This window comes from Pipra filicauda, unplaced genomic scaffold (genome assembly GCF_003945595.2).
Source record: "Pipra filicauda isolate LSUMZ 115617 unplaced genomic scaffold, ASM394559v2 scaffold164_size1636381_pilon, whole genome shotgun sequence".
In the NCBI taxonomy this organism is placed as follows: domain Eukaryota; kingdom Metazoa; phylum Chordata; class Aves; order Passeriformes; family Pipridae; genus Pipra; species Pipra filicauda.
The window spans coordinates 556739-583762 of record NW_024104151.1 but is presented as its reverse complement, the minus strand read 5'-3'; the positions used below and the strand labels follow the sequence as shown (position 1 = coordinate 583762).

General features: G+C 45.9%; 2 protein-coding genes across 3 annotated transcripts; one reads left to right on the top strand and one right to left on the bottom strand.

Moving 5' to 3' along the window:
- Positions 1-1622: 1622 nt before the first annotated feature.
- Positions 1623-14865, bottom strand: LOC113987311. 2 transcript variants are annotated; one of them, XM_039379329.1, is made up of 5 exons: positions 14656-14865; positions 13831-13993; positions 11855-11916; positions 11641-11735; positions 1623-1782 (listed from the first exon to the last, which is right to left on the bottom strand). In XM_039379329.1, the coding sequence occupies exons 1-5, from the start codon at positions 14823-14825 to the stop codon at positions 1757-1759; spliced, it is 516 nt and encodes a 171-aa protein (XP_039235263.1). In that variant the 5' UTR covers positions 14826-14865; the 3' UTR covers positions 1623-1756. The 2 variants fall into 2 exon arrangements, with proteins under 2 accessions (XP_039235263.1, XP_039235264.1); XM_039379330.1 differs by lacking the exons at positions 1623-1782; positions 11855-11916 and having other exon boundaries at positions 10980-11814.
- Positions 14866-15272: 407 nt separating this feature from the next.
- CCN1 (cellular communication network factor 1) lies at positions 15273-17734 on the top strand. Its single transcript, XM_027719954.2, has 5 exons — positions 15273-15379; positions 15475-15691; positions 16030-16377; positions 16513-16715; positions 16825-17734. Exons 1-5 carry the CDS (start codon positions 15320-15322, stop codon positions 17122-17124), a joined length of 1128 nt encoding a protein of 375 aa, XP_027575755.1. The 5' UTR covers positions 15273-15319; the 3' UTR covers positions 17125-17734.
- The last annotated feature ends 9290 nt before the right edge of the window (positions 17735-27024 follow it).

The following is a 27024-nucleotide window of genomic DNA, read 5'->3' as shown; positions in this document are numbered from 1 at the left end:
CATGAAGAAGATCCATGTGCCAGCACACCAGATGCAGGTTGGATGTTTGCATGACAATGGGCAGTGGGACATCATCTCTAGCAGCACCCCAGCCCATGAAGCACCTTGACCCTGGGGAGGTGGAAAGGTAGGGTGACCCAGAGAAGACATGTGCCCAGTTTCCAGAAGCCCTTCTACCAAACCAAACCCTTAGAAGCACTGGTGGAGCCATAAGCAAGTTGTGGGCAGTGGAACTCATTCATGGCTGGGCTTCGTGAATGAAGATTTGGGAAGGGCTCTACCCACATTTGCTACAAGCATGCTGGTGGCTAAAAAGGCCAATGCGAGATAGACAAGTCCGGTTGCAGGGCAGTGGAACTAATGAGACCTCTTTTCCTATGGATTTGTGTTTTGTGGTTGGACTTTCCGGTGTCTGAAAACCATATGAGTGCCAAGGAGACACTTTCTGTGGTCAGGGTGTTCACGACCTCTCCCTCTGCATCCCCACCTTAGATTCCTCCTCCAGCCTCTAACTAGAGCTCTCCCAGGGCATTGGCAACACTCTCCTCCCCCTGGCTGCTCACTTTCCTGGGCTCTGCCTCTGGCTTAATCTCTCAGAAACAAATACCTTCATTGCGCAGTTGGCTGAAATAGATCCAGTGGACTCAAAAATAGAGGACAAACTATCAGGCAGAAGTGACTAACAAAAATGCCTGTAGTAAGAAAGCCAGCATAACAACCTCACATAAACATTAAATATAAAGCAGGAGCAGCCCACATCCTTGAGTCTAGAAGCCAAAAATGAAAACTTTCTCAGGGCCAGGAGATGCTGGGCATGTACCACACACATCAGTGCTCAGGGCAGCGAGGGAGAGGGAGAGGGAGGGAGCTGTAATGAGGGCTCCCAGTTACCTCCCTGAGCATAAGTACGGTTACCTTCCCAAGCTCCTCCTGCATCCCCAGCAAGCTCAGCGGTGCAGTCCCTGCTCTTCCACCCCCTGCTGTGGGAGTGAGGATCAGTGAGCACCTCAGCTGCTGCACAGCCCTGCCACAGGTCATCCAGCACAGCAACACAGCGCAAGTGGAAAAAAGCTGGTAAACTAATCTGTTTAGTACACACAGCTGGGCAGACACACGCTACATTTCCCACATTAAAAGTGGGTCTATTTTGAATATGGGCTTAGCCTCAGTGAGACTAATTATGTAGCATCAGCAAGGAAACCTTTGAGCTTTGCTGACCTGCATGTGTTTCAGTGCCACAGACTGGCTATCGCTGCAATAAACACTGCTTCACATGCATCTCCTGCAAGGGCAGTAAGGGTAATATTTCAAAATGAAGACATGTGACTAAATAAATGGAACAAATCAGACACAGAAACAAGAGGCTACCCCACTCGATTTACAATGCTGGAGGTGTCATATGCCCCAGAGTTCTATAGTTTTAAGAAAAGACCAAAACCAAAGTCAAGCACGTTCTAGTGACCATGGAGTTTGCTGTCACAGGCAGCAGCAGGACCACGGTGCAGCCATGGCACACTGTCACGGTGCCTGTTGAAGGGGACCGTCCATTCCCCTCCTGCACTCGGGGGCTGCCATAGGGTGAAGAGTGATGCAGACACAAGGCGTCCTGTGCGTGCACTGGGCATGAGCCACCAGCCAAGGTGGCCATCAGCCTGCTGGGCTGAAGGGAGGGGGCTTGTCACCATGGAGAAACAAAGGCCTCAGAGCAGGACCTGGCACCTCTGGAGTGTTATCCATAAGGCAGCGCCAGGCATGCTTACAGTGGTGTGCACAGGAGAGACACTAGGCATAAACAAGAATGAGAGAGGTTCAGACTGGGTTCTGAATTCCAGCCTGAATTATCCAGTGATATTATATTTTCCTTGTGGCTTGGCTTCCCACGTGTAAAATGCAGAGGCACATATAGATAGCTTTTCCCGCTGACAGTAGAACACATGCACTAAGACTGTACGGCACCAGAGACCACAGAGGTTTAAAAATAAATACCTTTTTAAGACAATGAAGAATAAATACCCATCACATGAACAAGTGCAAAATTAGCTGGGACCATGTTGTCTGTGGGACAGAAATTCACTTTGCTGTCAAGCTGCTTTGTGGCAGAGCTACTGGCCACTGTGTATGATCCAACAGCACATCCCCTGCTGCAGGAGGAGACTAGGACAGCAGGACATAGCCTTGGCCTATATTTACAGCTTAGTCCATGCATCCCACACCTTCTCTCTTTGCATGATAATCTGCTTCTCAAAATATTATTCTTCCTAAAACTAACATGAAAATGAGAGCAGAAGAAACATAACCTCAAAGTGCTGTTTAAACAGCACCGAATTACAAAAAAGTAAAGTAAAAACAAAGAAAAAAAAAGCAATCTGAAGATGCTATCATTTGGAGTAGAAGAGAATAGACTGAGAGTCAGCAAGAGGCTTCCAGACATGCTGAGGGAAAGATGGCTCCCTTTCACATAAACAGCAAAATGTCACTCAGTGTCTGAATCAGGTCCCCTCTGCCCTGGAAATCAGCTTTCGGATGGGACTGGACACTTTTTCATATGGACTTGTCTGTGCTACAGTGACACTGTTGCTAACACTCAATTTATTTTGTCCATTTAGGAGACATCTAGTTATCTCAATTATTTAACAATGTGTAAAACTACAAACATATTCAACTACAATATGTTTCTCTTGCGTAAACCTCTCCTCTTGGCCACATACATAATGAAAACCCTGTTGAGTCAGTAATAAAATCCAGAAAGCTTTCAAGTCTCAGAACTGAATGTTCAAATTTTGTAGCTCACTTCCTTTTCTAACCAGACAGCAGGGCTGCCAAGAGAATTTCTGGGCGTTCAGCCCCTTTTGATATACATACACACAAATATATATATATAGCACTCTACTAGAACTGGCAGAGAGCAGGCACTAATTGTTTTAAATGCAGTTATGAACAAATGCATTTTAAAAATAAATCAGAATACTACTTGTTTTCATCTGACAAAACAGACAGCTCAGACCTGGACAGGGAAAAAGATCAGCTCCAGCTCTGTCAATAAATAAATATTTGCATTTCACTCCAGCAGAGGAAAAATGCAGTACTGATTTTGGGAACCAACCTCAAAAATTCATGTGTGGACATACCATGGCTCTTTATGCAAATAGATCAGTTGCACATGCAAATGCATGATTTGCATGATTAAGGCACAATATGCAAGTACAGGTCAAGCATGTGACCTAGCACACTACAGGTTTGGAGGCTAAGCCCTGCTCCCATGAAGAGCAGAGCATCCTCACCCTGCACCGGAGCCAAACAGTAATGAGTGAACTGGGCCAATCACAACTGGGAAGACTTCAATAGCTAAATACAAGAGATTTAAGGTTATAATACACAGAACACTTGTGAATCTTTCCCAAAAGACTAAATAGCTTCTAAGTCCTTTGCACTATTTATAACAACAACCACCACCACAATTACATTTATTTCTCTTCAGAAGCAGTGTCTGCTTTTGTATTTATACTGCAAGCAGCATATTAAAAAGGGGACCAAATAGATTTCACATATGTCAATGCAATCCAAGAGCAGCAGCCACGTGAAGGGAAGGACAAACATTCAATGAGTTTCATATGGCATGGAAATACAAAGTGAAGTTCAAGTCTGAGAGTTTTCCCACACTTTGGCTAAGTACATTACCAACAGCCACTACTCCCTGCTGCTGTACAGCAGCAGGAGGATACAGGACATGATACAGCATCCCCACAACACGCTGAGGTACTTGTACTGGTGTGGGAACAAAGAACAACTGAATGTGAGATAAACTGGCAAATAAACATTGGCTGAGGAATTAAGACTCACTGGCTCTCCACTTGAGAGGCGGAGCAAGGTCATCCTAACCTACCCTGCACTTTAAACTGGGAGATCTTTACATCACTTTCATGATGAAATCTTTCCACTGTCAGTGGGCCATGAGTCAGAAGGGAGAGGGATGCTGTTTACTGAAAAGCTCTTGGAACTAGAGGGAGAAAAAGGGAAATATATAGGAGAGGCTAAGGATGGTTTCCAGAAAGAAGATAAGAAAAAAAGAACACAGACAAAATACGGGAGTGAGGATGGAGGTGGAGGCAGAAATACCAAAGAAAAGGAAGAAGGGAAGACGTGCTAGAACTCAGAAAGCTGAATACAGTTAAAGAATGGCAGAAAGAAGAGCAGAAGGGTGTAAATGGGAAGGAGAGATGAAATATCGGGGGACAAAAGGTGGTGGGTTCCCAAATTGTGCACTATGGATGTACATGTGCCCTTTTTAAAAATAAATGCATAACCAAGATGACCCTGATATCATCAGGACACCATTGACCCTATCAGGACAACCCTACTGGCAGAGGGTATAAAACAAAGGCACTTGAATAGGGAAAATCATGGCAGTAACTAAAATAAATGGGATCAAAGGGAAGACTCATTGGTCCCCACCAAAATACCATTCCTCTCCTTGAGAGGAGTCAACATGTTTACTGTAGCTGCTCTGCATATGCTCTTATCATTCACAAGCACCCGTAGTACTCTCACTTATGGTTCAGGTACCTGAATGTTTCCTAGTCCTTAGCACACTGTCCTGAGATCCCTGGGAGTCAGGAAATAACATTTATCTCCTGTCTACAGAGACACATTGAAGCACAGGGAGGCGAGTGACTTGTTCAAGACCATGCTGGCAGGCTGTGGAAACCCAGAACTTGAACCCAGCTCTCCCAAGTTCCAGGTCAGAACCGCAGCTGCTAATGAGAACTGAGAAAATTCAAAAAATGCAAATGAACCATCTTGAAAGTTTTATAAGTGAAACTCCTGCTGCAGGCATGAATGGAGGAAGTACAGACTCCAACAGGCAAATTCTTTGCCACCCCATCTCCTGAGTCCCTGAAATCCTGTTGATCTGGGCTAATAAATTTCCCTGAGCCCTAGACATTCTCTTGGCCCTCATCCCAAGCTCACATAAGAAGCTATTTCATAGGCAAAGTTCTTATTTACAGTTACTCAACTCCCATAATATTTTATCTGAGGTGGCATTTTTAACACTCCCCTCCCCAGTACTGGATGAACTGTCTCTTTCTTTGCTTTATGGGTTTGTAACTAATCTAGTTAAAATCTCATAAATATTGGGATGTTTCTGTGCTCCCCATTCAGACAGAAGGTTGGCTGAGGAAAAAGTCCATTCGCATTAAAACGATGGTGACATCCAGACTGGAGCTGACAATTAGTTCATTTTCTAAGGCTACTGTCACCATGCCAGCTGCCCTTCAGGAGCTGACTGTGCATCAACTGTGTAGTCTCCTAAACGTGTGATATTCAGGCAAGGGTATCCTGCCATAAAACCCAGAGAGTCACAAGTCCTTGCCAGGTCGCACAGTGGGTTAATGTGCTGTTTGCTACCCCTGGGAGGCCCGGGATGGAGCCTTTGCTTTACTGCAGCCCTGTGTGCCACTCCAGCAGCAAGGAGATGAGGAGTCATAAATGCAGGGAATGGGGCACCAGGGAGCAGCCACAGCCAAGCAGGGTGCCTCAGGCCAGCATGACTGCTGGAATCAGTGAATCTCAGTTTGGGTCCAGGATGGCTTGGTTCACTTGAGTCAGAGCTCACAACTAATACACAATAAAGAGGTGCAAACAGGCCATATTGAAAAATGGCCTGTAGTCCAGCTTGCAAAGAAAAGGTTGTGTTATTCTGCCCCTTCTCCTGGATGTGCAATGATCCTGAGTGCTGCTGTGGCAATGCCAGCGCTCAGCAAAGGACCTCTTTCTCTCAGCATCCTCCTTTCCTGATGTTCCCCTGTGCAATGGGGTGGTCTCTGCATCACTCTTGTCCAAAAAGGAGCTGACAGGCAAGGGAAATGCAGCCGGCGGCTCAAAGGCCAAGGCAGCCCCTCACCCCTGTGCTGGAAGGCCCCAGTAAGGAGAGGTGCCGAGCTGCTTTCAGCAGGATCCTGCACTGAACAGGTACTCACGGGATGGCCCCATCCCCTGCCCAGGATGGCAGGTCACCTGCAGTCAGGGAAAGATGTCTGTTGCAGGTAAAGCTGGTGAGAAAGCAAAACCACCTCACCAAGACTTCTCGCTTTATTCACACACACTCACATGACTATTAATTTTTTTATAGAGATATAGATTTAATTTAACAACATGGAGTGCTTAGCCAGCCCCAATACAGTCTTCTGCTTCCTTACTCTACTTTTCTTCATCAGAAAACTTTCCTGAGGAATCAATCATCCCAAGATCCCCTTTTAAAAGTTATTTTTTTTTCTTCAAGAGCTGCCAACTATCTAATCAGATTATTGAAGTAAACTCACTTCTCAACTGAGCATAACTTCTGAGGAAATCAGAGAGAGGCAGATGCAGCCACTCATTCCTTGGGAGCTCTCCAGAAACCCAAATGTCAGTTGTTTCAGTTAATTAATGTGTGCCAATTAATTTATGCCATTAATTTCAACCAGATAAATCAACCTTAATGTCAGTATAATTGAAGAGAAGCTAGTCCTCAGATAAGACCTCAACCAAGGTCAAAACCATGAAAAAAACCTAACCCTTAATGTGGAAGTGGGTTTCCCACTATTTCTGTCAGCATCTCACATGTGTGGGAGGTGTGTCCATCCTACCAGGTGGAGAGATCTGTGCACATTTTGCTTTCCCCACAGCATCTGGTCCCTCTCACCTTTTAGAAACATGCCCTCTGATAAACATCCAGGATCTCAGACGTGGTCCTGAGAACCAGTTCCTTGTCCATGGAAAACCACAAGCATCACACACTGACCTGTGCCCCCACCTACACACGCTTCATGCATTGAGGTATTGCTTCATGCAGGTATTGCTGCCCTGCTCTGCTCGCTCCTGAACTCTTCATTTCACACACCACCTTCATCAGGGGCATTTCAGCAACAACTGTCTTCTCCTGCCAGAAGAACTACCACCATGACTGTCCCTTTCACTGGCTACATAAGCAAGGAAACACTTCTTACCCCACATCCCCACCATCCAGCCCTCTATTTTTGAAATATGCAAGGCCTGAAATGTAGAATTTGGGATTTTATACCAGCTAATATTAATAGAAACATTCTCAGGATTTTTTTCTCCCCCAATGTAAATGGAACACTTTTATTTTTTTAAGCATGTCCCTGCAGTGCTCACAGGCCAAACACTGCAGCATTGTGCCTGCCCGGGGAGCGCGCTATAAACACATCTGTCTAGCTGCTCTGTCAGGCCTACTGAGCTCTCTATAAAGCAGGAAAAGTAAACCTGTACATTAAATATTTACTGTTTTCAGCATGTATAATCTAGAAGTGTTTTTAGCAGCACAAGTGAGGCACACTTTTAATCAATGGGGTTTTTTTGACATGGCACTGTTAAAGGCCGCATGGGTACATCCTTGAAACCAGAGGCTCTCCCCTCACAACACGTTACAAACATTGTGTTATCACGCAGTGCTCACCTGAAAGACCCAGCCTATCCACCATTTTTCTGCCCTGATCCCAAATTGTCCTAAAGTCTGAAATCTGAGCTAATGGAGGGTTTCAGAAGCAGATTCCAAGTTAGGCAGTGAGAGAGGAGAGTAACAAACACATAGTTGCCTGTATGTGAAAGAATACAGTTGGATGAAGGTTAAAAGAATTAAAAGACAAAAGCAAACATCTGAAAGTAAAGAGCCACCAGCTAGCACCAACTTTCTTTTACAATTAATGTATCAGCTAGCTTTTAATGCTTGCTTATGCAGAAGAGCTTCTGCTTTCATCTCAACACTGATACTAGCAGTCATAATTTCTGTACAACAACAGGAAAAGAGACATTAATGCAATCACAAAACAGTCTCTGCACCAAAGTAGTCTGCTGATAGCCCCTGCTAACTTTTTACTTCCTGAGGACACTGGTCCATGGGAAAACAGTGGGCAGCAGACAGGCTTCCTGGCTGGCTCAAAGAGATGTCCTTCTCCCCAAAGTCTAAACAAGCCACTGTGCTTCTCACTTACTGCTGCTGGATGGAGCCCATGTGATGACCCTTCCTCAGAACAGCCCACCAGTTCTTAACAGCCGGCTCCCTCCAGTTTTATTTTAGCCCCCAGCAGAGATAAGGTAAACAAAAGATTTCATTCATGTAGTTTCTTCTTTGCTCACCTAAAAAAATCACCCTCAACGAGACAAATATTTTCGGTTTGGACGCTAATTAAGTCTAGAGATGGTTCAGCACTTCTCCCTGATCACAGGCACGTAATGCTGGGACTATTTGCACATTCTTGGACCATAACTCCATCTCCACAAGCATTCTTTGAGCACATACATGATCTGCTGGCTGCCTGCAAGTCCTCCCTATGTGCAAGGATGACATCGTGTCTACTTATTTGTCTGCTATTGATTTTTTCACTGCACTGTCACAAACTAGAACCAAGAGGCACAACAACTGACGTCCAGCAGCGGAACATCCCTGGAGGAGGTTGTGGCTGGTTTTCTGGTATCACTTAGCTCATGTGTGCCATGAAATAAGCATGCACAAGAACGTGGCTAGCTGCTGCTGCAAGGCACTCACATAACACACCGATAGGCAAAGGTAAGAGCCCAGATGGAACAGAATGGAAATGAACAGTAACGCAGAAAACACAACTAAGGTCTCGCCATGTTTTAGTAAGCTTGTGTACATAGCAGAGAATGAGTAATGATTTTGGACAAAGCCAACAGGCACCTCGGGGGATTCGGAAATTAATCCTGTGACATTTCCAGCAGCTAGCCTGGAAAGTGCAGTAAGTGACAGAAAGCACTGTGTGGCAGAGCATGTTCAGCATCCTGCCAGAGCAGGCCTACTCTCCTATTCGCATGCAAAGAAAAAAAAATCAACACTCTTTTCTTTTTTCAAGAAAATAGCTACAAAAATATGCTATTAAAATCAAAGACTAGGCAACTCCTTTGAATGCTCTTAGATTAGTGACAGCAGACTATTTCATCAGGTCACAAACAGCGGGGAGGGAGGGAAAGCATCAGCAGGAAGGCAGAGGGTTCCCCAAGCTTTGACGCAGACTAAGCTTAAGTAAAAGTAGCTGTGATTAAAAAACATAATGAAACAAAACATCTTGGGAAAAAACAAGTTTGCCATATATTTCAAATATATGAAAATGGATACAGAAATACAGAAAAAGAAAACAAACAAATCTGAACCTACCAAAGATTCTGGCCAGTCGACACAGATAAAAGCAGGAGGTGGTTGTCTCCAAGGTGCAGTTAAGCTGTAGACTAAGGCAGCAGCTGACAACCATTATGGACCACAGCCTGGAAGTGTGATTTGATCAAGGATTCCTGAGGCACAGCCCAGTTGACTGCAATCTCAGGTTCATCTGGCTCCAGTAACTCCTTAGGATCATGAGCAATTATCTTCTGAGCTTGCTCATTTTGTCTTTGCAGATGTCAGTTCACATGCACTGCTCCACTAGGAAAGCCTGCACTCTGAGGACCAAGGTTTAAAGTTAAGAAGTTTTTACTGAGGTCACTTGGGATGATTAACTCTCTGGGGTGAGATTCTCCAGGGCCTTCATCTCAATGTATTCTGGGAAAGAACTTTGTATTCCTCTGATGCTTCAGCCTCCTTCATGAAAGTCATGAGACACAGCTGTGAATTTTTTTCTAGAATTTATAAAGAGATTACAGGCTACATTTTTATCTTCTGCAAACTTTATGACTGCATGGGATGAAAACAATAGACATAAATAAGAAAATCCATGTGCAGCCAGGTGCCACCTAGGACCACCCAATTATTTTTATTTTGTGATATTGAGAGCCAAAGCCCATAATAGGTCTTTCCATTGCAAATTTAAGCTATAGGGATGCACTTGGTGCAAACTGCATCTTCTCTACATAGCCTAGTGTTGAAGTAGACCTGCATGAGAGTAGGTGAACATGTGTTAAGTAATCTACCCATCTCACTAAGGAAATGGTAGTGGCTGGTACTAAAATAATGTCAGACCCTTGAATGACCATGACCAAGGTATTTTGAGCCTCTGACTGGTAAGAAGGAACTAAGCAGGAGCTGGCTGTAACTGCTCCACATTTCTGCATCCGGCTTGGAGAGGGGAAGCCATGCAGTACGTACTGCCTGTCGGTGTCCAACAAGAACATGCCAACTGCGACTGTCAGCATGGATGCTTCCTGCCTCTGTTACATTGCTATGTCCCTTACATCTACGTAAGTTGCAGTTCACATGTCAAAGCAGCAAACAGCACAGATGAATACTACAACAAATTTTCCTTCTCTGTTTCCCTGCAGGGTGAGTAGGCTCACAAGTCCCCCTTGCACTTCCACACACCGGGAATCTCTACAACACCTTGACAGCAGCCAGAGGAAAGTACAGCACACCTACAAAACATAGTGCCTCTCAGTGCACAAATACTGCCAAGCAAAATCCCCCAAATATTAGAAACCACAGGCAAGGCACAGACTGTACAAAAACTGACAGGCATGAGCATAGCTGAAGGGAGGGCAGCAGGGAAGAGGAAGAAAACAAATAGGAAATGCCATACTCAAAAGAATTCAGCATAAACTCTGAGCAAATCAAAGCAAGGAAAAACTTCTGAACCCACTTGAATTTTAGCTGCCGAAGCCTTCTGGCTACTTGGCTGCTCTGCCTGTGCATTGCTATGCTTAATTTGTCCCACTGGATTTGCACCTCCTGTGAGTGACTGAGAGGAGCCATTGACTCTGGGAGGACTGATTTAGTGCAGCAGGAACCAGTGGCCTGGCAGGGGCTGCAGGAGAGGCCCAGCCCAAGGTAGGTAAACACTGTCGTGGTTTAACCCAGCAGGCAGCTAAACACCACAGAGACACTCACTGACTGCCCCTTCCCTCCCCCTGCAACGGGATGGGGGAGAGAACTGGGAAAAAAAATAAAATTCATGGGTTTAGATAAAGGCAGTTTAATAGAACAGAAAAGGAAGGAGGAATAATAACAACAACAATAATAACAACAATAAGCATAACAACTATAATCATAAACAACAACAACAATAATAATAAATGACAAAATAATTGGAACATACAACACAAGTGATGCCCAATGCAATTTCCTACCACCCACTGACCGGTGTCCAGACAGTTCTGGAGAGCTGGCCCCTGGCCAGCTTCTCCCTAGTTTGTATACTAAGTGTCATCTGATATGGAGTATCCCTTTGTCCAGTTGGGATCAGCTGTCCCATCTGTGTCTTCTCCCAGCTTCTTGTGCTCCCCAGCCTACTCGTTGGTGCGGTGGTGTGGGGAGCTGAAAAGTCCTCAACTTAGTGTAAGCACTGCTCAGCAACAACTAAAACATCAGTATGCTATCAACATTACTCTCATCCTAAATCCAAAACACAGCACTGTACCACCTACTAGGAAGAAAATTAACTTTATCACAGACAAAACCAGGACACACTAGAAGAGGGAAGGACACAGGGAAAAGACTGGAGCAGGGAAAAAGAGAAGAAAGAGTAGGAGAGATGGAAGAAGCACACAGCAATAGATGGCAAAGGAAAAAGAGAATGAGAAAGAGGAAATTAAACACAGTACAAAAAAGGGCTGGACACTGGATTTAGTAAAATCTTTCTCCAGAATCCACATGGTTGTAAACCTCTGATGTGCTCCAGTTTGGTGCTGGATACTTACTGTCAGTGGGAGCACCAGCACCCGGAGGAGCCTCTGTCCCACACAGCCCTTCATGCTGCTCCAAGGTTCCTATGCACAGCTGGGAAAAAACGATGCTAGGTGGAGGGAAATTAAACCAGTTATTTTTTCTCGATTTATTTCTCTGGAAAGTCCCTTCCCTGGAGAGACACAGGCCTGTGAAAATAACAGGATATACTCAGTAAATCTGTAATACCTGCTATGTAAGCCAACAGTTTCAAATTCCTGCTTTGCATTAGCTGAGCTCCCAGCAACTGCCTATAGCAAAAAAAGAGAAGCCAGTAAAATACTCTCTGTGACATGAAACAGGGAGTATTTCCCAGTTTATTTAGAACAACAAAAGTCTGGAACAGTACATTACACTGAACAAAATCTAAAAAAGGAAGATATCCCAAACTTTTTCCTGTTTCCTGATGTACATCCAGGAGAAGTAGACATAAGTGTACCCCATGATGTTTACCCTCCACAGCTTGGAGGGTAAACACTGGGTCATGGTTTGTGACAGGGAAACGTGTGCAGGGAAAGGGTCACAGTCTAACCTGAACTCCAAAGAAACTCAACCCGTCTCAAGTGTTGACAACTACTTGAAATTCAGGACAGGTTTGTTAAAAGGTGCTTCAAAGCTTTCGAAGTGACCTTTTCTTGAGCAAATGTAGGTTCAGTTACAGTTTCCCATCAAAGTTGTGTGAATGTGTGGTAAGACATGAAACCAACTGAGAAAAGGCGCTATTCATTGACTTTTCCTGTGGCATTTGCTGAATGTTGTGAAAGCCATAGATCAAAGCAAAGCGCTCGGTGCGTGTCCTTAAATTAGATGTAATTAAATAAACAAGTGTTTGCATAAATCCCTGAAAAGCAAAACTGGCCAATTTAACCATGCAGTGATGTCTTAGCTTCTTCTTTTTCAAAATTTTTTAAATTAATCAAGGTGTTTTTTCATTAATCAAGGTGTGTTGAATCACAAATTTGTTCCTCCTGATCATAATGCTGCTGTGTAAAGAGTCATCCAGGGAAAAAAGTACCAGCCAGATTCCCCATCTAAAAACCACTTTAGGGTTTTAAAACTAAAGTACCACAGGAAAACCCATACACTTGTGAAACCAAGGGAAGACCACTGGAGTGGATAGCTTGGAGTCTGGAAATGGGACTGTCCTACTCCTCATCACCAGCTGGGGCTCAGCTAAATACGTGGAGATGGAAAGTTGTTACTGCCATTACTGGCAGCCATCAAAGCTTGCTGGTGGTCTCTCTTGAATTCTTGCTGGACACATTAAATAGTTCCTGTCATCAGAAATGGTGCTACATGGTACACATTGGCAGTCTCCAGAGAGAGCTGCATGCAACTAAAGACTGGTTTTCCCTTTCAGCAATTGTTCTTTCTGGTCGAATTTTGAGGCATACAAGTGATGAAGAAAAACATTGCTGCCTTCTGAAGCACATGTGTTCTGGGCAAAGAGTGCTCAGAGCTTCCGTCCCATCACCTTTCCCCACTCCCTAAAACACCACAAAGTAAAACGTCAATCCAATTTACCGGAATGAAAAGAAAATCATTAAGAGAACAAATTGGGGAGGGAGGGAAAACTCTACAGTTAGGACCCTCCATCAAGACTGGCCTAGGCAGGGGCCTGGCCACTGCCGGGAAGAAGGACAGCAGTGCTGAGGACACGAGCCCTTCACAGGCAGTGCAGGACATCCCTGAGGAGGAGTTCGGGGCCGGGCTCCCCAGCCCGGCTGGCAGCGGCATCGGTGTCCCCTGCGACGGGGACGCCCATCGCACCGCCCCGTCCCCGGGGTCACGGCATCCCCCTGCGGGGAGAGGCTGCCCCATCCTGCAGCGCCCACCCCATCCCGTCCCATCCCACACAGTCCGGTCCTGCCCCGGGACCCCGTGCTGCCCACGGAGCTCGGCGGTGCCTGCGGGTTTGGGGAGCCGAGCCGGGCTGTCCCCCCGGGCCGCTCCCCCCGGGGCTGGGCCGGCGACAGGTGCGCGATGGAGAGGCGAGACCTCCCGGTGCCCGCGGAGGCACCGCAGGGCTTCCGGCGCGGACAAACAACAAGGACTCTCCTTTCTGCGGCCCCAGCAGGGCCCGACAAGGTGCCTCATCATTCCCGCTGGTGTGGGAACACCCAGGGAACAGCACACGGGCCCGCGGCCCCGGGAGCGGCACTTACCGGAGCCCTACGCACCGTCCCCACGAAACGGTCCTTTCTGTCATCCTTTCGGCCGCCGGGCAGGCGACGAGACGTCCGGGCTCGGCTCCTCCGAGCGGCGGGGCTGCGGCTGCCTCCCCTCCCCGGCTGCCCGTCCCGGGCAGGCGGCACGCAGGGACACCCGCTGTATGGGAATGCCGCAGCCAGGTTAATCACATCCCTCCTCTCCGCATCCCTCCTTTCTCACTGTCCCCCTCGCCCCCTCCCCCTCCACTTTTCATGGGCTTTGGAGGGGTTTTTGCAAGCTTTCGCCTCTCCTTTGAATCCGCTTCTCCACCTTCCAGCCTTGAAGGCGACAAGAAAAACCCCAAACTTGTGTTGGGAACAATAATCTCATTTGCAAAGAAAAATCCCTGGAATGGGGATTCATTGTAACGCCTTTGGGCAGCAGACCCAACTTCTGAGCTATTTCAATAAAGAAGTGAACTGCAGTAGAACACCAGTTGGCTCCTCCAGCAAAGTTCTCCTAAATCATGATAGACAGATTGCGTGAAAAACAGGAATTCCAAAGAATTTCCTGCCCTGGGAACAGAAGTTAAGGCTATATTTAACAACATCTGAAGCTGTCAAGAATGCTTTGTGGTTGGATAACAGAGCAGAAAAATGTGAAAAATGCGGGCTACTGCTATACCAAATATGGAAATATTGTTACGTCTGGGGTCTAAATCCCATCTGGAAATACTTACAGCCAGGAAAAGAAAAGACGCCACAACAGAAGCTAAATCTCTCCTCCCCACCCCCAAATATTAAACTTCAACGAGGCAATACTATTCAAGGGCACCCAACTTGAGTGAGGGGCACTGAGGCCGGAGATACACAGGTTGACGGGGAGGGAGGATGTTCGCCGCGTGGCCATCCCGTTCCCGGTCTGGAAACCGGGCCTCTCGGTGCCGCTGGGCACAGCCAGGCTCCCGGGGTCTGCCGTACGGGGAAGGGCTGTGACTCATCCCTCGCATGGCAGCAGCGCCAGGGCCCGAGCCCCGGTGACCCCCGGGCAGTGTGATCTGGAGGGGCAGCGCCGCGGGCGCCCGGGGCGGGCAGGGCAGCTCCGCTGTCCCGTAGGTGTCCGGGCGCCGCCGGCACAGCCCCGAGGGCGAACAGCGCCTCCCGTTACCACCTTCGCGTTCGCGGGGACCCTCCGCGCCCGCGGGATGGGGAGCGGCCTCCGCGGCCCCCCGCGCGCGGAGGGACCCCCCGCGGCAGCGCCGCCGCCTTGGCCGCGGTGCCGGAGCCGGGGCGGGGCGGGGCGGCCGCGGCGCGCGCCAGCCACATTCCTGGGATGCCGCGAGCGCTGGACGCGGCCGCGGCCCGGAACGCGCGACGTCAGCGCCGCGGCGCACGCGGCGGCCCCGCGCCCCATATAAGGCGGCGGCGCCCGGAGCCGCCTCAGACCGCGCCGGCCGCGCTCCCGCTCCGCGCTCACACGGGCTCCGCTGCACCGGCGCTGGACATGGGCTCCGCGGGCACCCGCCCCGCTCTGGCGGCCGCTCTCCTCTGCCTGGCCCGCCTGGTAAGTGCCGCGGCTCTTCCTGCGGCCGGGGAGGGGGAGGCGGGTCGGGTGTCCCCGCTGCGCTGCCGGCGCTCACCGTGCGCTCCGCTCCGCAGGCTCTGGGCTCGCCCTGCCCCGCCGTGTGCCAGTGCCCGGCGGCCGCGCCGCAGTGCGCCCCCGGCGTGGGGCTGGTGCCGGACGGCTGCGGCTGCTGCAAGGTCTGCGCCAAGCAGCTGAACGAGGACTGCAGCCGATCGCAGCCCTGCGACCACACCAAGGGGCTGGAGTGCAACTTCGGGGCCAGCCCCGCCGCCCTGAAGGGCATCTGCAGAGGTAAGCGGCGACCCCGCTCCCCCGGGACGGACCCCGCGTCCCGCACTGCCGGGATTCGGTAATTTCGAGCCCATGTATGGTTATGCTTTGTTGTCGGTAGCTTGGCAGAAAGGCACATGACTTCAGCAGTCTGGAATGCGATTCAGTATGTCTGGGCTCCGCTAAACGCACATAAGGAAAAGTGATTCCTGACTAAGTTATTGTTCTGGCCCCGCGTCCCCGGGGGGTTGTAGGGAGCTCCGCTGTACACTGAGTTTAACAGACCAGCAAATATCTGCGCTTAAACCAGCGATTCCCGCCGCTGATTCTCTTCTTTCCCTCCCTGTTGATCTCTGCAGCACAGTCCGAGGGAAGACCGTGTGAATATAACTCCAAAATCTACCAGAACGGGGAGAGCTTCCAGCCGAACTGTAAACACCAGTGTACGTGCATAGATGGAGCTGTGGGCTGCATCCCGCTCTGCCCGCAGGAGCTCTCTCTTCCCAACCTGGGCTGCCCCAGCCCCAGGCTGGTCAAAGTGCCCGGGCAGTGCTGCGAGGAGTGGGTCTGTGACGAAAGCAAGGATGCGCTGGAGGAGCTGGAAGGCTTCTTCAGCAAAGAGTTCGGTCCGGATGATTCTGAAGGCGAACTAACCAGGAACAACGAGCTAATTGCCATTGTGAAGGGAGGCCTGAAAATGTTACCTGGTGAGTGTGAGTTTATCTGCGTGACATTAAGGGGAGGAGGCGAGAGAGTGGCTATATGACTCCTTAGACCCCAATGGAAAGAAAGAAACACAGTGAGAGAATATATTTAGGCTAAGCCCTCCTTTTCTTTTCCAGTTTTTGGATCCGAGCCACAAAGCCGAGCTTTTGAGAATCCCAAATGCATTGTGCAAACAACTTCTTGGTCCCAGTGCTCAAAGACATGTGGAACTGGCATCTCCACAAGGGTGACCAATGACAATGCTGACTGCAAGCTCATCAAAGAGACCAGGATATGTGAAGTGAGGCCATGTGGCCAGCCTAGCTATGCCTCCCTAAAGGTAAATACAGACTCTTCTGGTGTTCCTTTTCTTTCTAAGCTGCTTCGGGTAGGGGGTAAAGGCTGGAGAAGAATCTCCTGCTAATAATGTTATTGCCTTTACTTTACAGAAGGGAAAAAAATGTACCAAGACTAGGAAGTCCCCATCCCCAGTGAAGTTTACTTACGCCGGATGTTCCAGTGTGAAGAAGTACCGCCCCAAGTACTGTGGTTCCTGCGTGGATGGCAGGTGCTGTACACCCCAGCAGACCAGGACTGTCAAGGTCAGGTTCCGCTGCGATGATGGGGAAACCTTCACCAAGAGTGTCATGATGATCCAGTCCTGCCGATGCAACTACAACTGTCCACATGCAAATGAGGCTTATCCCTTCTACAGACTAGTCAATGACATCCATAAATTTAGGGACTAAGTTGTGTTGGGGGTGGGATGCAAAACAGAATTTTGAAGTAACCAGCCATGGAGAAAGGACCTCTGATGGAAATGGTGCCTTGCCCATTTGAGGGCAACATTGAGATGTTACAGGAGTGCACTGTGCAACTGGACACTAATGCAACAGAGATTTAAGCATACTTAAAGCTTCATAGTACTGGAGCAATTTTACTGCTTCTTTTTGGAGCACCTTATCTAATTATATACTGTTTTCTGTTTGTAAGTGATCAGATAAATGTTTCGTTCCGGTTATGAAAACTTTACTATTCTGTTCAATTTAACACTATGCTTCTCTCCATCCCTCCAATCTTCTCCCATCCTTTCCCAACCAAGTTGGAAGTTACATTCCTTCCTGAGGTGGGCACTTGTGGGGTGTTCACAATGGCAGCTATCATGTACCAACTGTAGTTTAATGGCAAACAGAAATCAGTTGTTTTAAAGCTGAGTATTTTATTTATCAACCTGTAGCTTTTGTTTTGTTTTTACTTTTTTCTTTTTTTTTTTACCCCTTCCAGCCCCTGTAATACTGGAATAAGTTGTAAATGATTTTAATTTTATATTCAATGAATTAAAAGAATTTATTTATGGAATTAATCATTTAATAAAGAAATATTTACCTAACTACTCTTAGTAGAGCATTCTGACAGGCAACAGGCTTAACATACAGCAAATGCAAGAGGCTTCTTAGATACTGTGAAAGTTAAAACAAGCTCTACTGCAGATGCAGCAATGGACTAGAAAGCAGAGTCTAATTCTTTGGGTAAATGATGTTTTGAAGTGGTGTCCACAGTCTGCACCCCCACACTCTAGAAAGTATATACAGAAAGAGCTTCTTGGCATTGAAAGCAAATCTTTGATAGACTGAAATGTTAATTAGACTCTCAGATTATTCAAACTGTCCTGGAATTTGCAACATAAGGTACTTCATTAGAATGCAGTGCATGCATGGTGATGTTGAACACTGGGCAAGTCTCTGCTTTTTGGTGGCTGCTTTTTGCAAATTAATACATTTCTGCAGCAGAAGAATGCTTCCTACAGTCTGCAGGAGGTAGTTTGCTTTCACTAAATTCAAATTAAATGAGCTTGAAGCAATGACTTTTGTTAATCCTAATAACCCAGTGATGAAAAGTAAACATACTGTTAACAGGAGAAGAATGTGAGGAATTTCGAGTACTTGTCCAATAAACTAAAAGGCAAAGCAGCCACTCTTTTCTCTTCCTCACTTCTCCTTCCCACTTTTTAAATACACAATTACACTTTACTCTGTGGGACACAGATGACATTTGGCTAACCGAGGGAGTTGTAAGAGAGCTCGCTGGCACGCGGCAAGAAAATGACATTTAAAAAAACCGAACTAGAGCAGGACCTCAGAAAGCAGCAAACATTTGTACTCTTCTGGTTAGCCTGAAGCTGTGCCACAGATAAGAGTGAAAGGAAACCTGCAACAGGGTATTTTTTTTCTTCTTGTGTGAGTATTTTTCCGGCAAAACATTCTCCCAGTCTTTAGTGAGAAAGATACTGCTCATAAAATACAGAGACTGGTTTTGAGGTTTTAGAATTGTGAAGGGGTGTCATCCAGTGTCATTAGTTAAAAACAGAATTGGTCAAGGGTCACCTTTTTATTAATTAGACAAATATCTCAATCAAATAAATAGCCAAATATCTCAGAAGCTCATCTCTGGCAGCTAATGCTTTGCCTGAGAAATTACAGCCCTCCCTCTGCTCAGTCAAGTTCTCTCCCGGAAGGCATTCAAAACTTGAGCTGTTTCGGAATTCGCCACCTGGCCACCAGTCTCAGCTGTACCTAAACTTGTCTGTACAGCATTTGTTGACAGTGAAAGTGTAAAATGCAGGGAAGCACTTTTGTTTGGCTTCTACTTAGATCTGGCACTGAACACTTCACTACATTGGGTGCTCACTGAGAAACCATCAGGTTTACAAACTGGGTTATTAAATGGACAGAAGAAGAGGAATACACTGCTCCCAGACACCCAGCAGCTGCAGGCGCATTCCTCGCCATCCCCACTGTCACTTACACTCGAATGACATCCATCTTCACACCAACGTAAGTAACAGTTCCCCCAAAAATCACATTTGCCTGTAACTATACTGTACACATAGACCATAACGCCTGTAACACACACACCATATACAAACAAAAGCAGCCCTTCCAACTCCTGCCTCAAGTGTGGCTCTAGCCTGGCCCTGGGTTTTACAGCCTGCACTTTGGTTTTTCCATGTTTCCTCATGTAGAGGGGTGGTTCTGTAATCTGCTCACTATAAAAATATACTGTTGGGAGAATAAGGGCTGCAGGAGCAGATCACATAAACATAAGTTAAATATACTAAGTGAAATTATTGTGATATAAAGAGAGGAAATGAATCCCACTAAAAAGAACTGCAAGTCTTCCAAAGCTGGGCTGTCACACTAATTCATCACCATCCATATAGTCTTCTCTTCTTTTTTTGCATTTCACAATTACATGACAAAACTACTTTTACAACAGTGTCATTTTTTTGTGTCTTTGCACTTGCTTTGAAATATTTATATCCTCTGTTGTTCTAGCAGAAAAAAAAACCCTAAATAGCAGGTGTGGAAATACAAAGGATAAAAGCACAGACACCATTAAGTGCATCAGCAGGGCTTTTAGGTAAGGTAATGAGCACAACTATAATCTTATTTCTTGTCAAAAACTAAAATATCAACACCTTTCTCCAAGAGGAATACTAGAAGATGAGGAGTTAGGAACATGATAAGTAATGTACAGGACAAGAAGCTGTACATTTGCAGCAAATTTCAGTGCCAGACCATCCAGCTATTCAAATCCTGAAAGTAAAGCCACCAGCACTCCTGTGTGGAGCCTCCTGGTGCCGGGTAGAGCCGAGAGAGTCCGGACACGCCAGGAGGGAGAGCAGCACTGTCCACTCCGCAGCAGCCCAGCTCCAGCCATCCCCCCTCTCCCTTCTGTCTGCCCCGGGTCCTTCGGCTGCTCCTTTCCCAACCGCTGGGACTGTCAGCGCCGCACCGGGCATGGGGCACTCGGCCGAATCAGGTGCTGCCGCCACAAGGAGCGTTTGTCACACTACAGGTTTAGGATCGAAGGAATGTTAGCCTTGTATTCCACGCACTTACTTACAAGGGTTTGATGCTGGTAACTCCTATAACATCAGGGTTACACATAAAATCTTCCCTACTAATAAAGGCAACCCAGCGAAGACAAAGTTTCAGCCTCTTTAAGTGCTCCATGACAGGAAACAAAACAAAAGCTGGAATACACAGACACCAGACTTCCATGATTACATTAAATCCTCTCGTGGGATGCTGCCAGCTCCCTCTCCTGAAGCAGCAGCAGGTGAAGGAAGAGCTGACATCGTACTGACAGTGGGACGACTGAGCTACTACTGAACCCTTGCTGAGCCGTGAGAATCTCTGTACTCCACACATCAACTCCCACAGAGCCCACGGCAGAGCAGCCCCACTGGGCTGCCTGACCCTCTAGGGGACACCGGCTGGGAACAGCCACATCTCCCCGCTACAGGTGGGCAGCCAGTGGGCTATGCAGAGACACTGTGGATCAGCGGGATTGCTGCAGCAGGATTTCCAGTCCACTGAAAGTGCATGAGTCCCTCAGAGATCTTGAGGACTGAAACAAAAGAGTTCGCAGTGGGCAGTCATTCAGGGTTGGAAGTCAAACCTACGCACCTACACAGAAGCAGTTAAATGTGTCACAGCAGAGTCTTGCTCTTGCCAGATGCTTGCCCTTCTGAGCTGATCCTGCAGAAATCCATGTGCATAATTTAGTTTACTTGTGTAATCGGCGGAACTATTTCCACACAGGGCTCCGAGTGCTCAACACACAGCAAGGAAAGACTGTGTTGTTCTACCAGCTGCTCTGTCTCAAGCCAGTTTTTTTCATGTAGACATGTTCCTGTTTTCACCTTCACAGTTTTTTTCTCCATGTTACATAGCCACAAATAAAACAGCACATAGAAACACGGAGGTGTCACAGTGAAAGCAGTAACATACAACTAGTTTTGAAGATACCTATTAAATGCATTTCAACTCATGAACAACTGAACTGCATTGAACTGCAGTGAGACTTGGTGTCTAGAAAATATAAATCCTGTAAAAAAAGACTCCAACCAACAAAATGACACAATAAGCATCTGTCTATTATCCTATAAAGACTAAACACTAAGAAATTGAATAGATGGCATCCACTATGCTATGATTTTTCCTCCACATATAAACTACAGAGCTATGACTTCTGTGTACACCATCTATATTGGAGAAGATCCTGAAAGACCCCAAGGCACCAGTCACATAAGCAACTTCATCTGTCTTGAAGTACAATCACTTACAGGATGGAATGTAGCAACCGTCCAGGAGGAAAAGATTACACATTATTTTGTAGGTTTTCATTCACTAGATAGAAAAAATTCAAAGGTAGGGTACACAGATTTGCCCAGATGGGAATCCAACTGGGACATGAATGTTAACAACTTCACCTCAGCAGTGTAGCTCAGCACACTGAACACTGAACATAAGATCAAAAGAAGCCCAGCGTATCAGCCAAGTCAAAGACACCAGTTTCTCTGAAGCTACTTATTTCCTTCAGCATCTCAAACTAACCAGGTTAGATCCTAATTAGTTAATTAACTAATTAATGACAAAACTAATTAATCATTAGCTAATTAATGGACAAAATCAGACATCAAGATGTCATGGCTGTAAAATCAGCAAGTTTATTAACAAGAACTTGAAACAGGAAAATATATTTTTCTCTACAGAAGTAGATACTTGTGCTGTAGTGGAACATTCCCACTAAAACCAATATGAATGCCCAAGCACAGCTGAAAATAGAGGCTCGGAAAAAAGGTCAACAAAGAGATATCACTCAAACTTTAGATCACAGAATCATAAAATATGCTGAGTTGGAAGGGACCCATCAGGACCATTGAATTCAACTCCTGCCCTGTGCAGGACACCCTAAAAATCACACCATGTGCCTGAGAGTAATGTCCAAACACTTCTTGAACCCCAGACAGGCTTGGTGCTGTGACCACTTCCCTGGGAGCCTGTTCCAGTACTCAACCACTCTCTGGGTGAAAAATCCTTTTCCTAATATCCAACCTAACCCTTCCCTGACACAGCACCATGCAGTTTCCTTGAGTCCTGTCTCAGGTCATGAGAGTGAAGAGATCAGTGCCTGTCCCTCTGCTTCACCTCTTGAGGATGATGGAGACCGCAATGAGATCTCCCCTGTTTCCTCTTCTCCAGGCTGCACAGACCAAATGACCTCAGCCACACTTGATATGGCTTCCCCTCCAAACCCTTCCCCATCCCTGTGGCCCTCCTTTGGATGCTCTCTAATAGCTTAATGTCTTTTTTTAAATTGTGGTGCCCAAAACCGCACACAGGACTTAAGGTGAGGCCGCTCCAGTGCAGAGCAGAGCAGGACAATCACTTCCCTTGACCAGCTGGGGATGCTGTGCCTGATGTCCCCTGGGACACAGTTGGCCCTCCTGGCTGTGTGGAAGTGACGGGGACTTCTTGGCAAGTCCATTCTTTTTCATTAATATCTATACCTCAACTTAATTTTTACCTCACTTGAGCACAGTTCTACTCCCTATTGGAACTCCTGGCAAAACACACAAATTCTGGAGCTACAATACAGTTCCAGTAGAGAACCTGGAAGCAAGGAGTGGAAAGGCAACAGCAGCTTTCATAGTTGTTTCTTCCTCCTTGTTGAGGCAGAACAAGGATGATCGGAAGAAAGTGGCAACGTGATTTTAAAAACACTTTTGCTTTTCCACCAGCTGGAATGATGCAGGAACCAGCCAGCTCCCAGTGTGGTCATTTATTCTCTAAAAGACTCCCTCTCTCCCTTCTCATTTTTATCCCTCCTTCTTTGGCAGATGATTTTGAACTCGTTCTGATTTGTCATGCAACCACACGAACAGCTGTACTGATGCAGCTGATGCAAAAAGAAGCCGCATGCAAATGGATTAGATAAATACAAGGACTCCTGTGCCAGTTAAAAAACCCATAAATTAAATCCACTGTTTCTATCACTAGTTCACAAAGACTTCTCCTTGCCCCAAAGGTAGGCAAGGCTCTAGTGGCTTCCCCTATTTTATCACTCTTGATTTTCCCTGTCAAAAAGCCTACTATATTAAGATAGCCTTGAAATGCTTTTCTCAGGAGAAGTTAGCAGTGGTGAAATCAGGACAAGCCAGAGTAACTTTGCTTCCAAAGCAACAACAGAAAAGCTACAATGCACAGGGCCATTGAGGGAAAGAAGTTCTCACAATAAAAGCATCATTAGAGCTAAGTCACTGTACCATGGGTCACTGAGACCCACTGGGGCACAGTGGGAAGACATTTCTATTATCAAATAACAGACAGACAGCCAGCAAAACAACTGTCCCTGTTTTTTCCTGCTCTTACATGTCATCTGCAATTTCCCTTTCAGTTTCAGTATTTATTTTGAGTTGTTTTTGCTGCCATTTCTTGTCTTGCATACATGTGACCTCTTTCCATTTCACCACAGACTCCCAGCAAATAAAACCATATGCACTGCCATAGCAACATTTTAACACAAACACAGGGTAATCTTTGTTCACTGAAGTACACAGTACAGTTTTTTTTCCTCTTATTAACAGAACCTGCATCTGCATACAGTTTAACTGAATGTCATAGCAACGACATAAACACAAATTCAAGATATTTCTTCCTTCGGAGAGAGGAAGAATAAATGTTTTCAGGAAAAGAGCGTGGGACTTAAGAAAGCAGAATGAAAAGTCTGTGACCAAATAGGGCCTGAACTTACTTCATCACAGCTGTATATTTACCCCTGGAAAGTCTCCTCTTGCACGGTATTATACATTCTCAGCTCCTATAGATGTCAATAGAGAACAGCCATATCTGGAGGGCAAGGACTGATGATACAACACATAGCTGGGACTTGCTATCAGCACTACCATGAACTTAGAAATCTACGTACTGTTTGAGAATACAGTGCATGTTCTGCACTGTAAACAGTTTTACCCCTAATGCAGAGTAAAACTGCACTGTTGACTGGAGTAACAAAAGCTGGTCCTGCCTGCCTCTAAGGACTGCTGCCAGCCACACATTCGGTGGCATGGCCCTCTTTTCCTCTATGGATCAACAATTCCTAATGCCAAGATAAATGCAGTAAAACTTAGAATTCAGATGCATTCATTCAAAACTTTGCTGTTACACTGAGAGGGGGGTAGAACGTTGTTTATCCATGACAACTCAATAACTTGTGCCTCATACCCCAGGAAGTTATACAAAAAAGGAAAACAACCAAGTTCCCTCCTATGGCTGACTCAGTCCTACCTCCCAGCTATTGCTGTGTGCTTAGCTATGCTCTATTTTTGTCCTTTAAGGTTTGTGAAAGGGATGACTTCATTAAGCTTTTGATTTTTTTAAGTAGTGTGTTCATTCAAGACAAGAGCCTTTACTCTTTGGAAGCTGATGGTCCTTCAGCTCAAGCATGCTGGGTTCAGAGTTTGAAACTTGAAAAGTCTAAACATTAAAAGAAATGCTGTAACAACCTACACACAAACAGCTTGTTCCTTCTGTGACAAGTACTTTACAGAGGAAAATAAATGAGTAAGCATAGTAGGCATAAAATCAAACACTCAACGCAAGCTGGTGTTGAATGATGCAGATTAAAACGACATCACACAGTTTTCATTCACAGACATGATCTGTTCTGAATCAAGGCAGAGTCCTGTAGGGATCCTTCTTTGATTACAATAGTATGTTTTCAAAACGGACAGAACTGAAGTCTTCCAGACAGCCTTGGCTCCATGCATTAAATTTCTAGTGCTTGACCAGAAATTTAAAAATACAGAAGATGCTTTTTCTCTCTTCAGCTTATTACAAGGTGCTTGTTCCATGTTAAGTCACTCAGAAAGAAATTAAAAACTTTCCTAAATGCCTATGAAAGTGTTAAAAAACATCTGCCTAGCCAAAGGGTGCAAAACCCTTGATTTAATCAGTAACATTATTATTATTATGAACTAACCACTGTTGAAGTTCCTACAACAGTGCTGTTGCTGTGTTTTTTGATTCCTCATTATAAAGAAAAATTGAAAAAGCTTAGGAAAACTGAATAAAATATTTGAATTGCATCTGGGTTTGTATTTGATGAATCATCACTGTTCAAACTAGTGTAACTGTAAAAATAGGTAAGTAGTAACCTAGGAATGAATGGCAAATGCTACCAAGGTTCTCAATTTGATTGAACTCTGAAAGATGATTCTTAGCTCTGTCTGGGAAGTTTCAGTTCTAGTAACCACCACAGGAATGTTCCTTAATCATTTTTAAAGCCTTCTTTAAGGTAGAGAAGGAGCTAAATCTGAAGGATAGATTTAACAACATCTTCATTTAAAAATGAATTAAACTGCGTTTTGACTCATAAGGAAGCTTAAACTAGATTTATATAAGAAAAAAACCCCAGAGGCAAACCCTTTCGTACAATTCATGAAAACCCCCAAGAGCATAGGAAAGTAATGGGAATTACAAATCTGCGTTCCTCAGCCAAAGACTAATCACACGCACATGCAGATCAACACTAACATTTGCAGCACTCTCCTTACTGTGCTATGAATCCAACAGAAATGCCATGCCTTTACTCCAGATGAAACATTTTCTAGCAAATGAACTGTGGCAGTTTCGCTGTTCTGCTCTTTTATTGGTATTACTATGAATGAGTTCAAGACTGGTTTAAAGTAATTCGTGGTTACCAAGTCAGTGTGCAGCAATCACTGATTAGGAAAAGCTTATTCACTTTCACTCAACTGAAAAAATATGAAAGCAGCACCTATAGCTAGGAATTCTAGTCCTTTATAAAGGGTTAAAAAAACAAACATTGAAACAAGAGGTGGGCAGAGGACCAACAATGAGTAAAAAGGAAAACAGAGCACAGGTGGCTACTGCCAGGCAAGAAGAAAAACTTCCCTGTTTTACCAGGGTTTGCAAAACACACAAGGAAAGGACACGTGACACCACTGAGAGAGAAAGTAGTATGTGACTGCAAAGGTCTGACAGTCTGTCCAAACTTAGTAGTGAGATGTCATGGTGAGATGTCATGGTGAACAAAAGGAAAAACTCCCAAATTTCTAAAACTTTGAACATCCCCAAAATCTTCTCCATGCAGCAGCATGACTGGTGAGGACCTAGCATCCTGGGGCCCTGAAGCCTAGACAGAGCCTGGAAGTCTCAGCCCTCCCCTGTATTGCTCCCACAGCCTCCTGTTACCTCCACAAGTTCCTTCACTACTTTCTGCTGTATTTCTACCTACTATGTCAGCACTGGCAGGAAGAACGCTTACAACTGAAATATCATCTTCGTGGCAATTGAACGTGCACCCAGGACACCAACTTTTGTCACAGATGGTGCCAGTCTCAAGCAGGAGACAGAGACTGGGGTAATAATACAGGCAGCAACAACCTCATAGAGCTGTTCAGAGAGGGATCGTATCCTGAAGACTTTACAAACACTGACCTGGCTAGACCCTTGCACACTAACTCCAACACTGATGCTGAGACATGAGATTGCCCTGGTGCAAGTGGGTACGGGGGCTCACTTGTCCTGCATCAGTTGCAACAGACCCCACAGGCAGGGGGGACTTGGATGCAGGGATACGTGGTCTGTGATCTAGAAATCTTCCCAGAAGTTAACCACAAACTTCTATTGTCAGCAGATGATAAAGTACAGGATTTTTTTTTTTCCTTTACAATTTATTTGTTTTAAAGTAGATAAATGGAGTTGATATGCCAGTAAGTATTTACAATACCTAACTTCAGTAGGTATACTAGGAACATGAGATGCAGAACACAAACA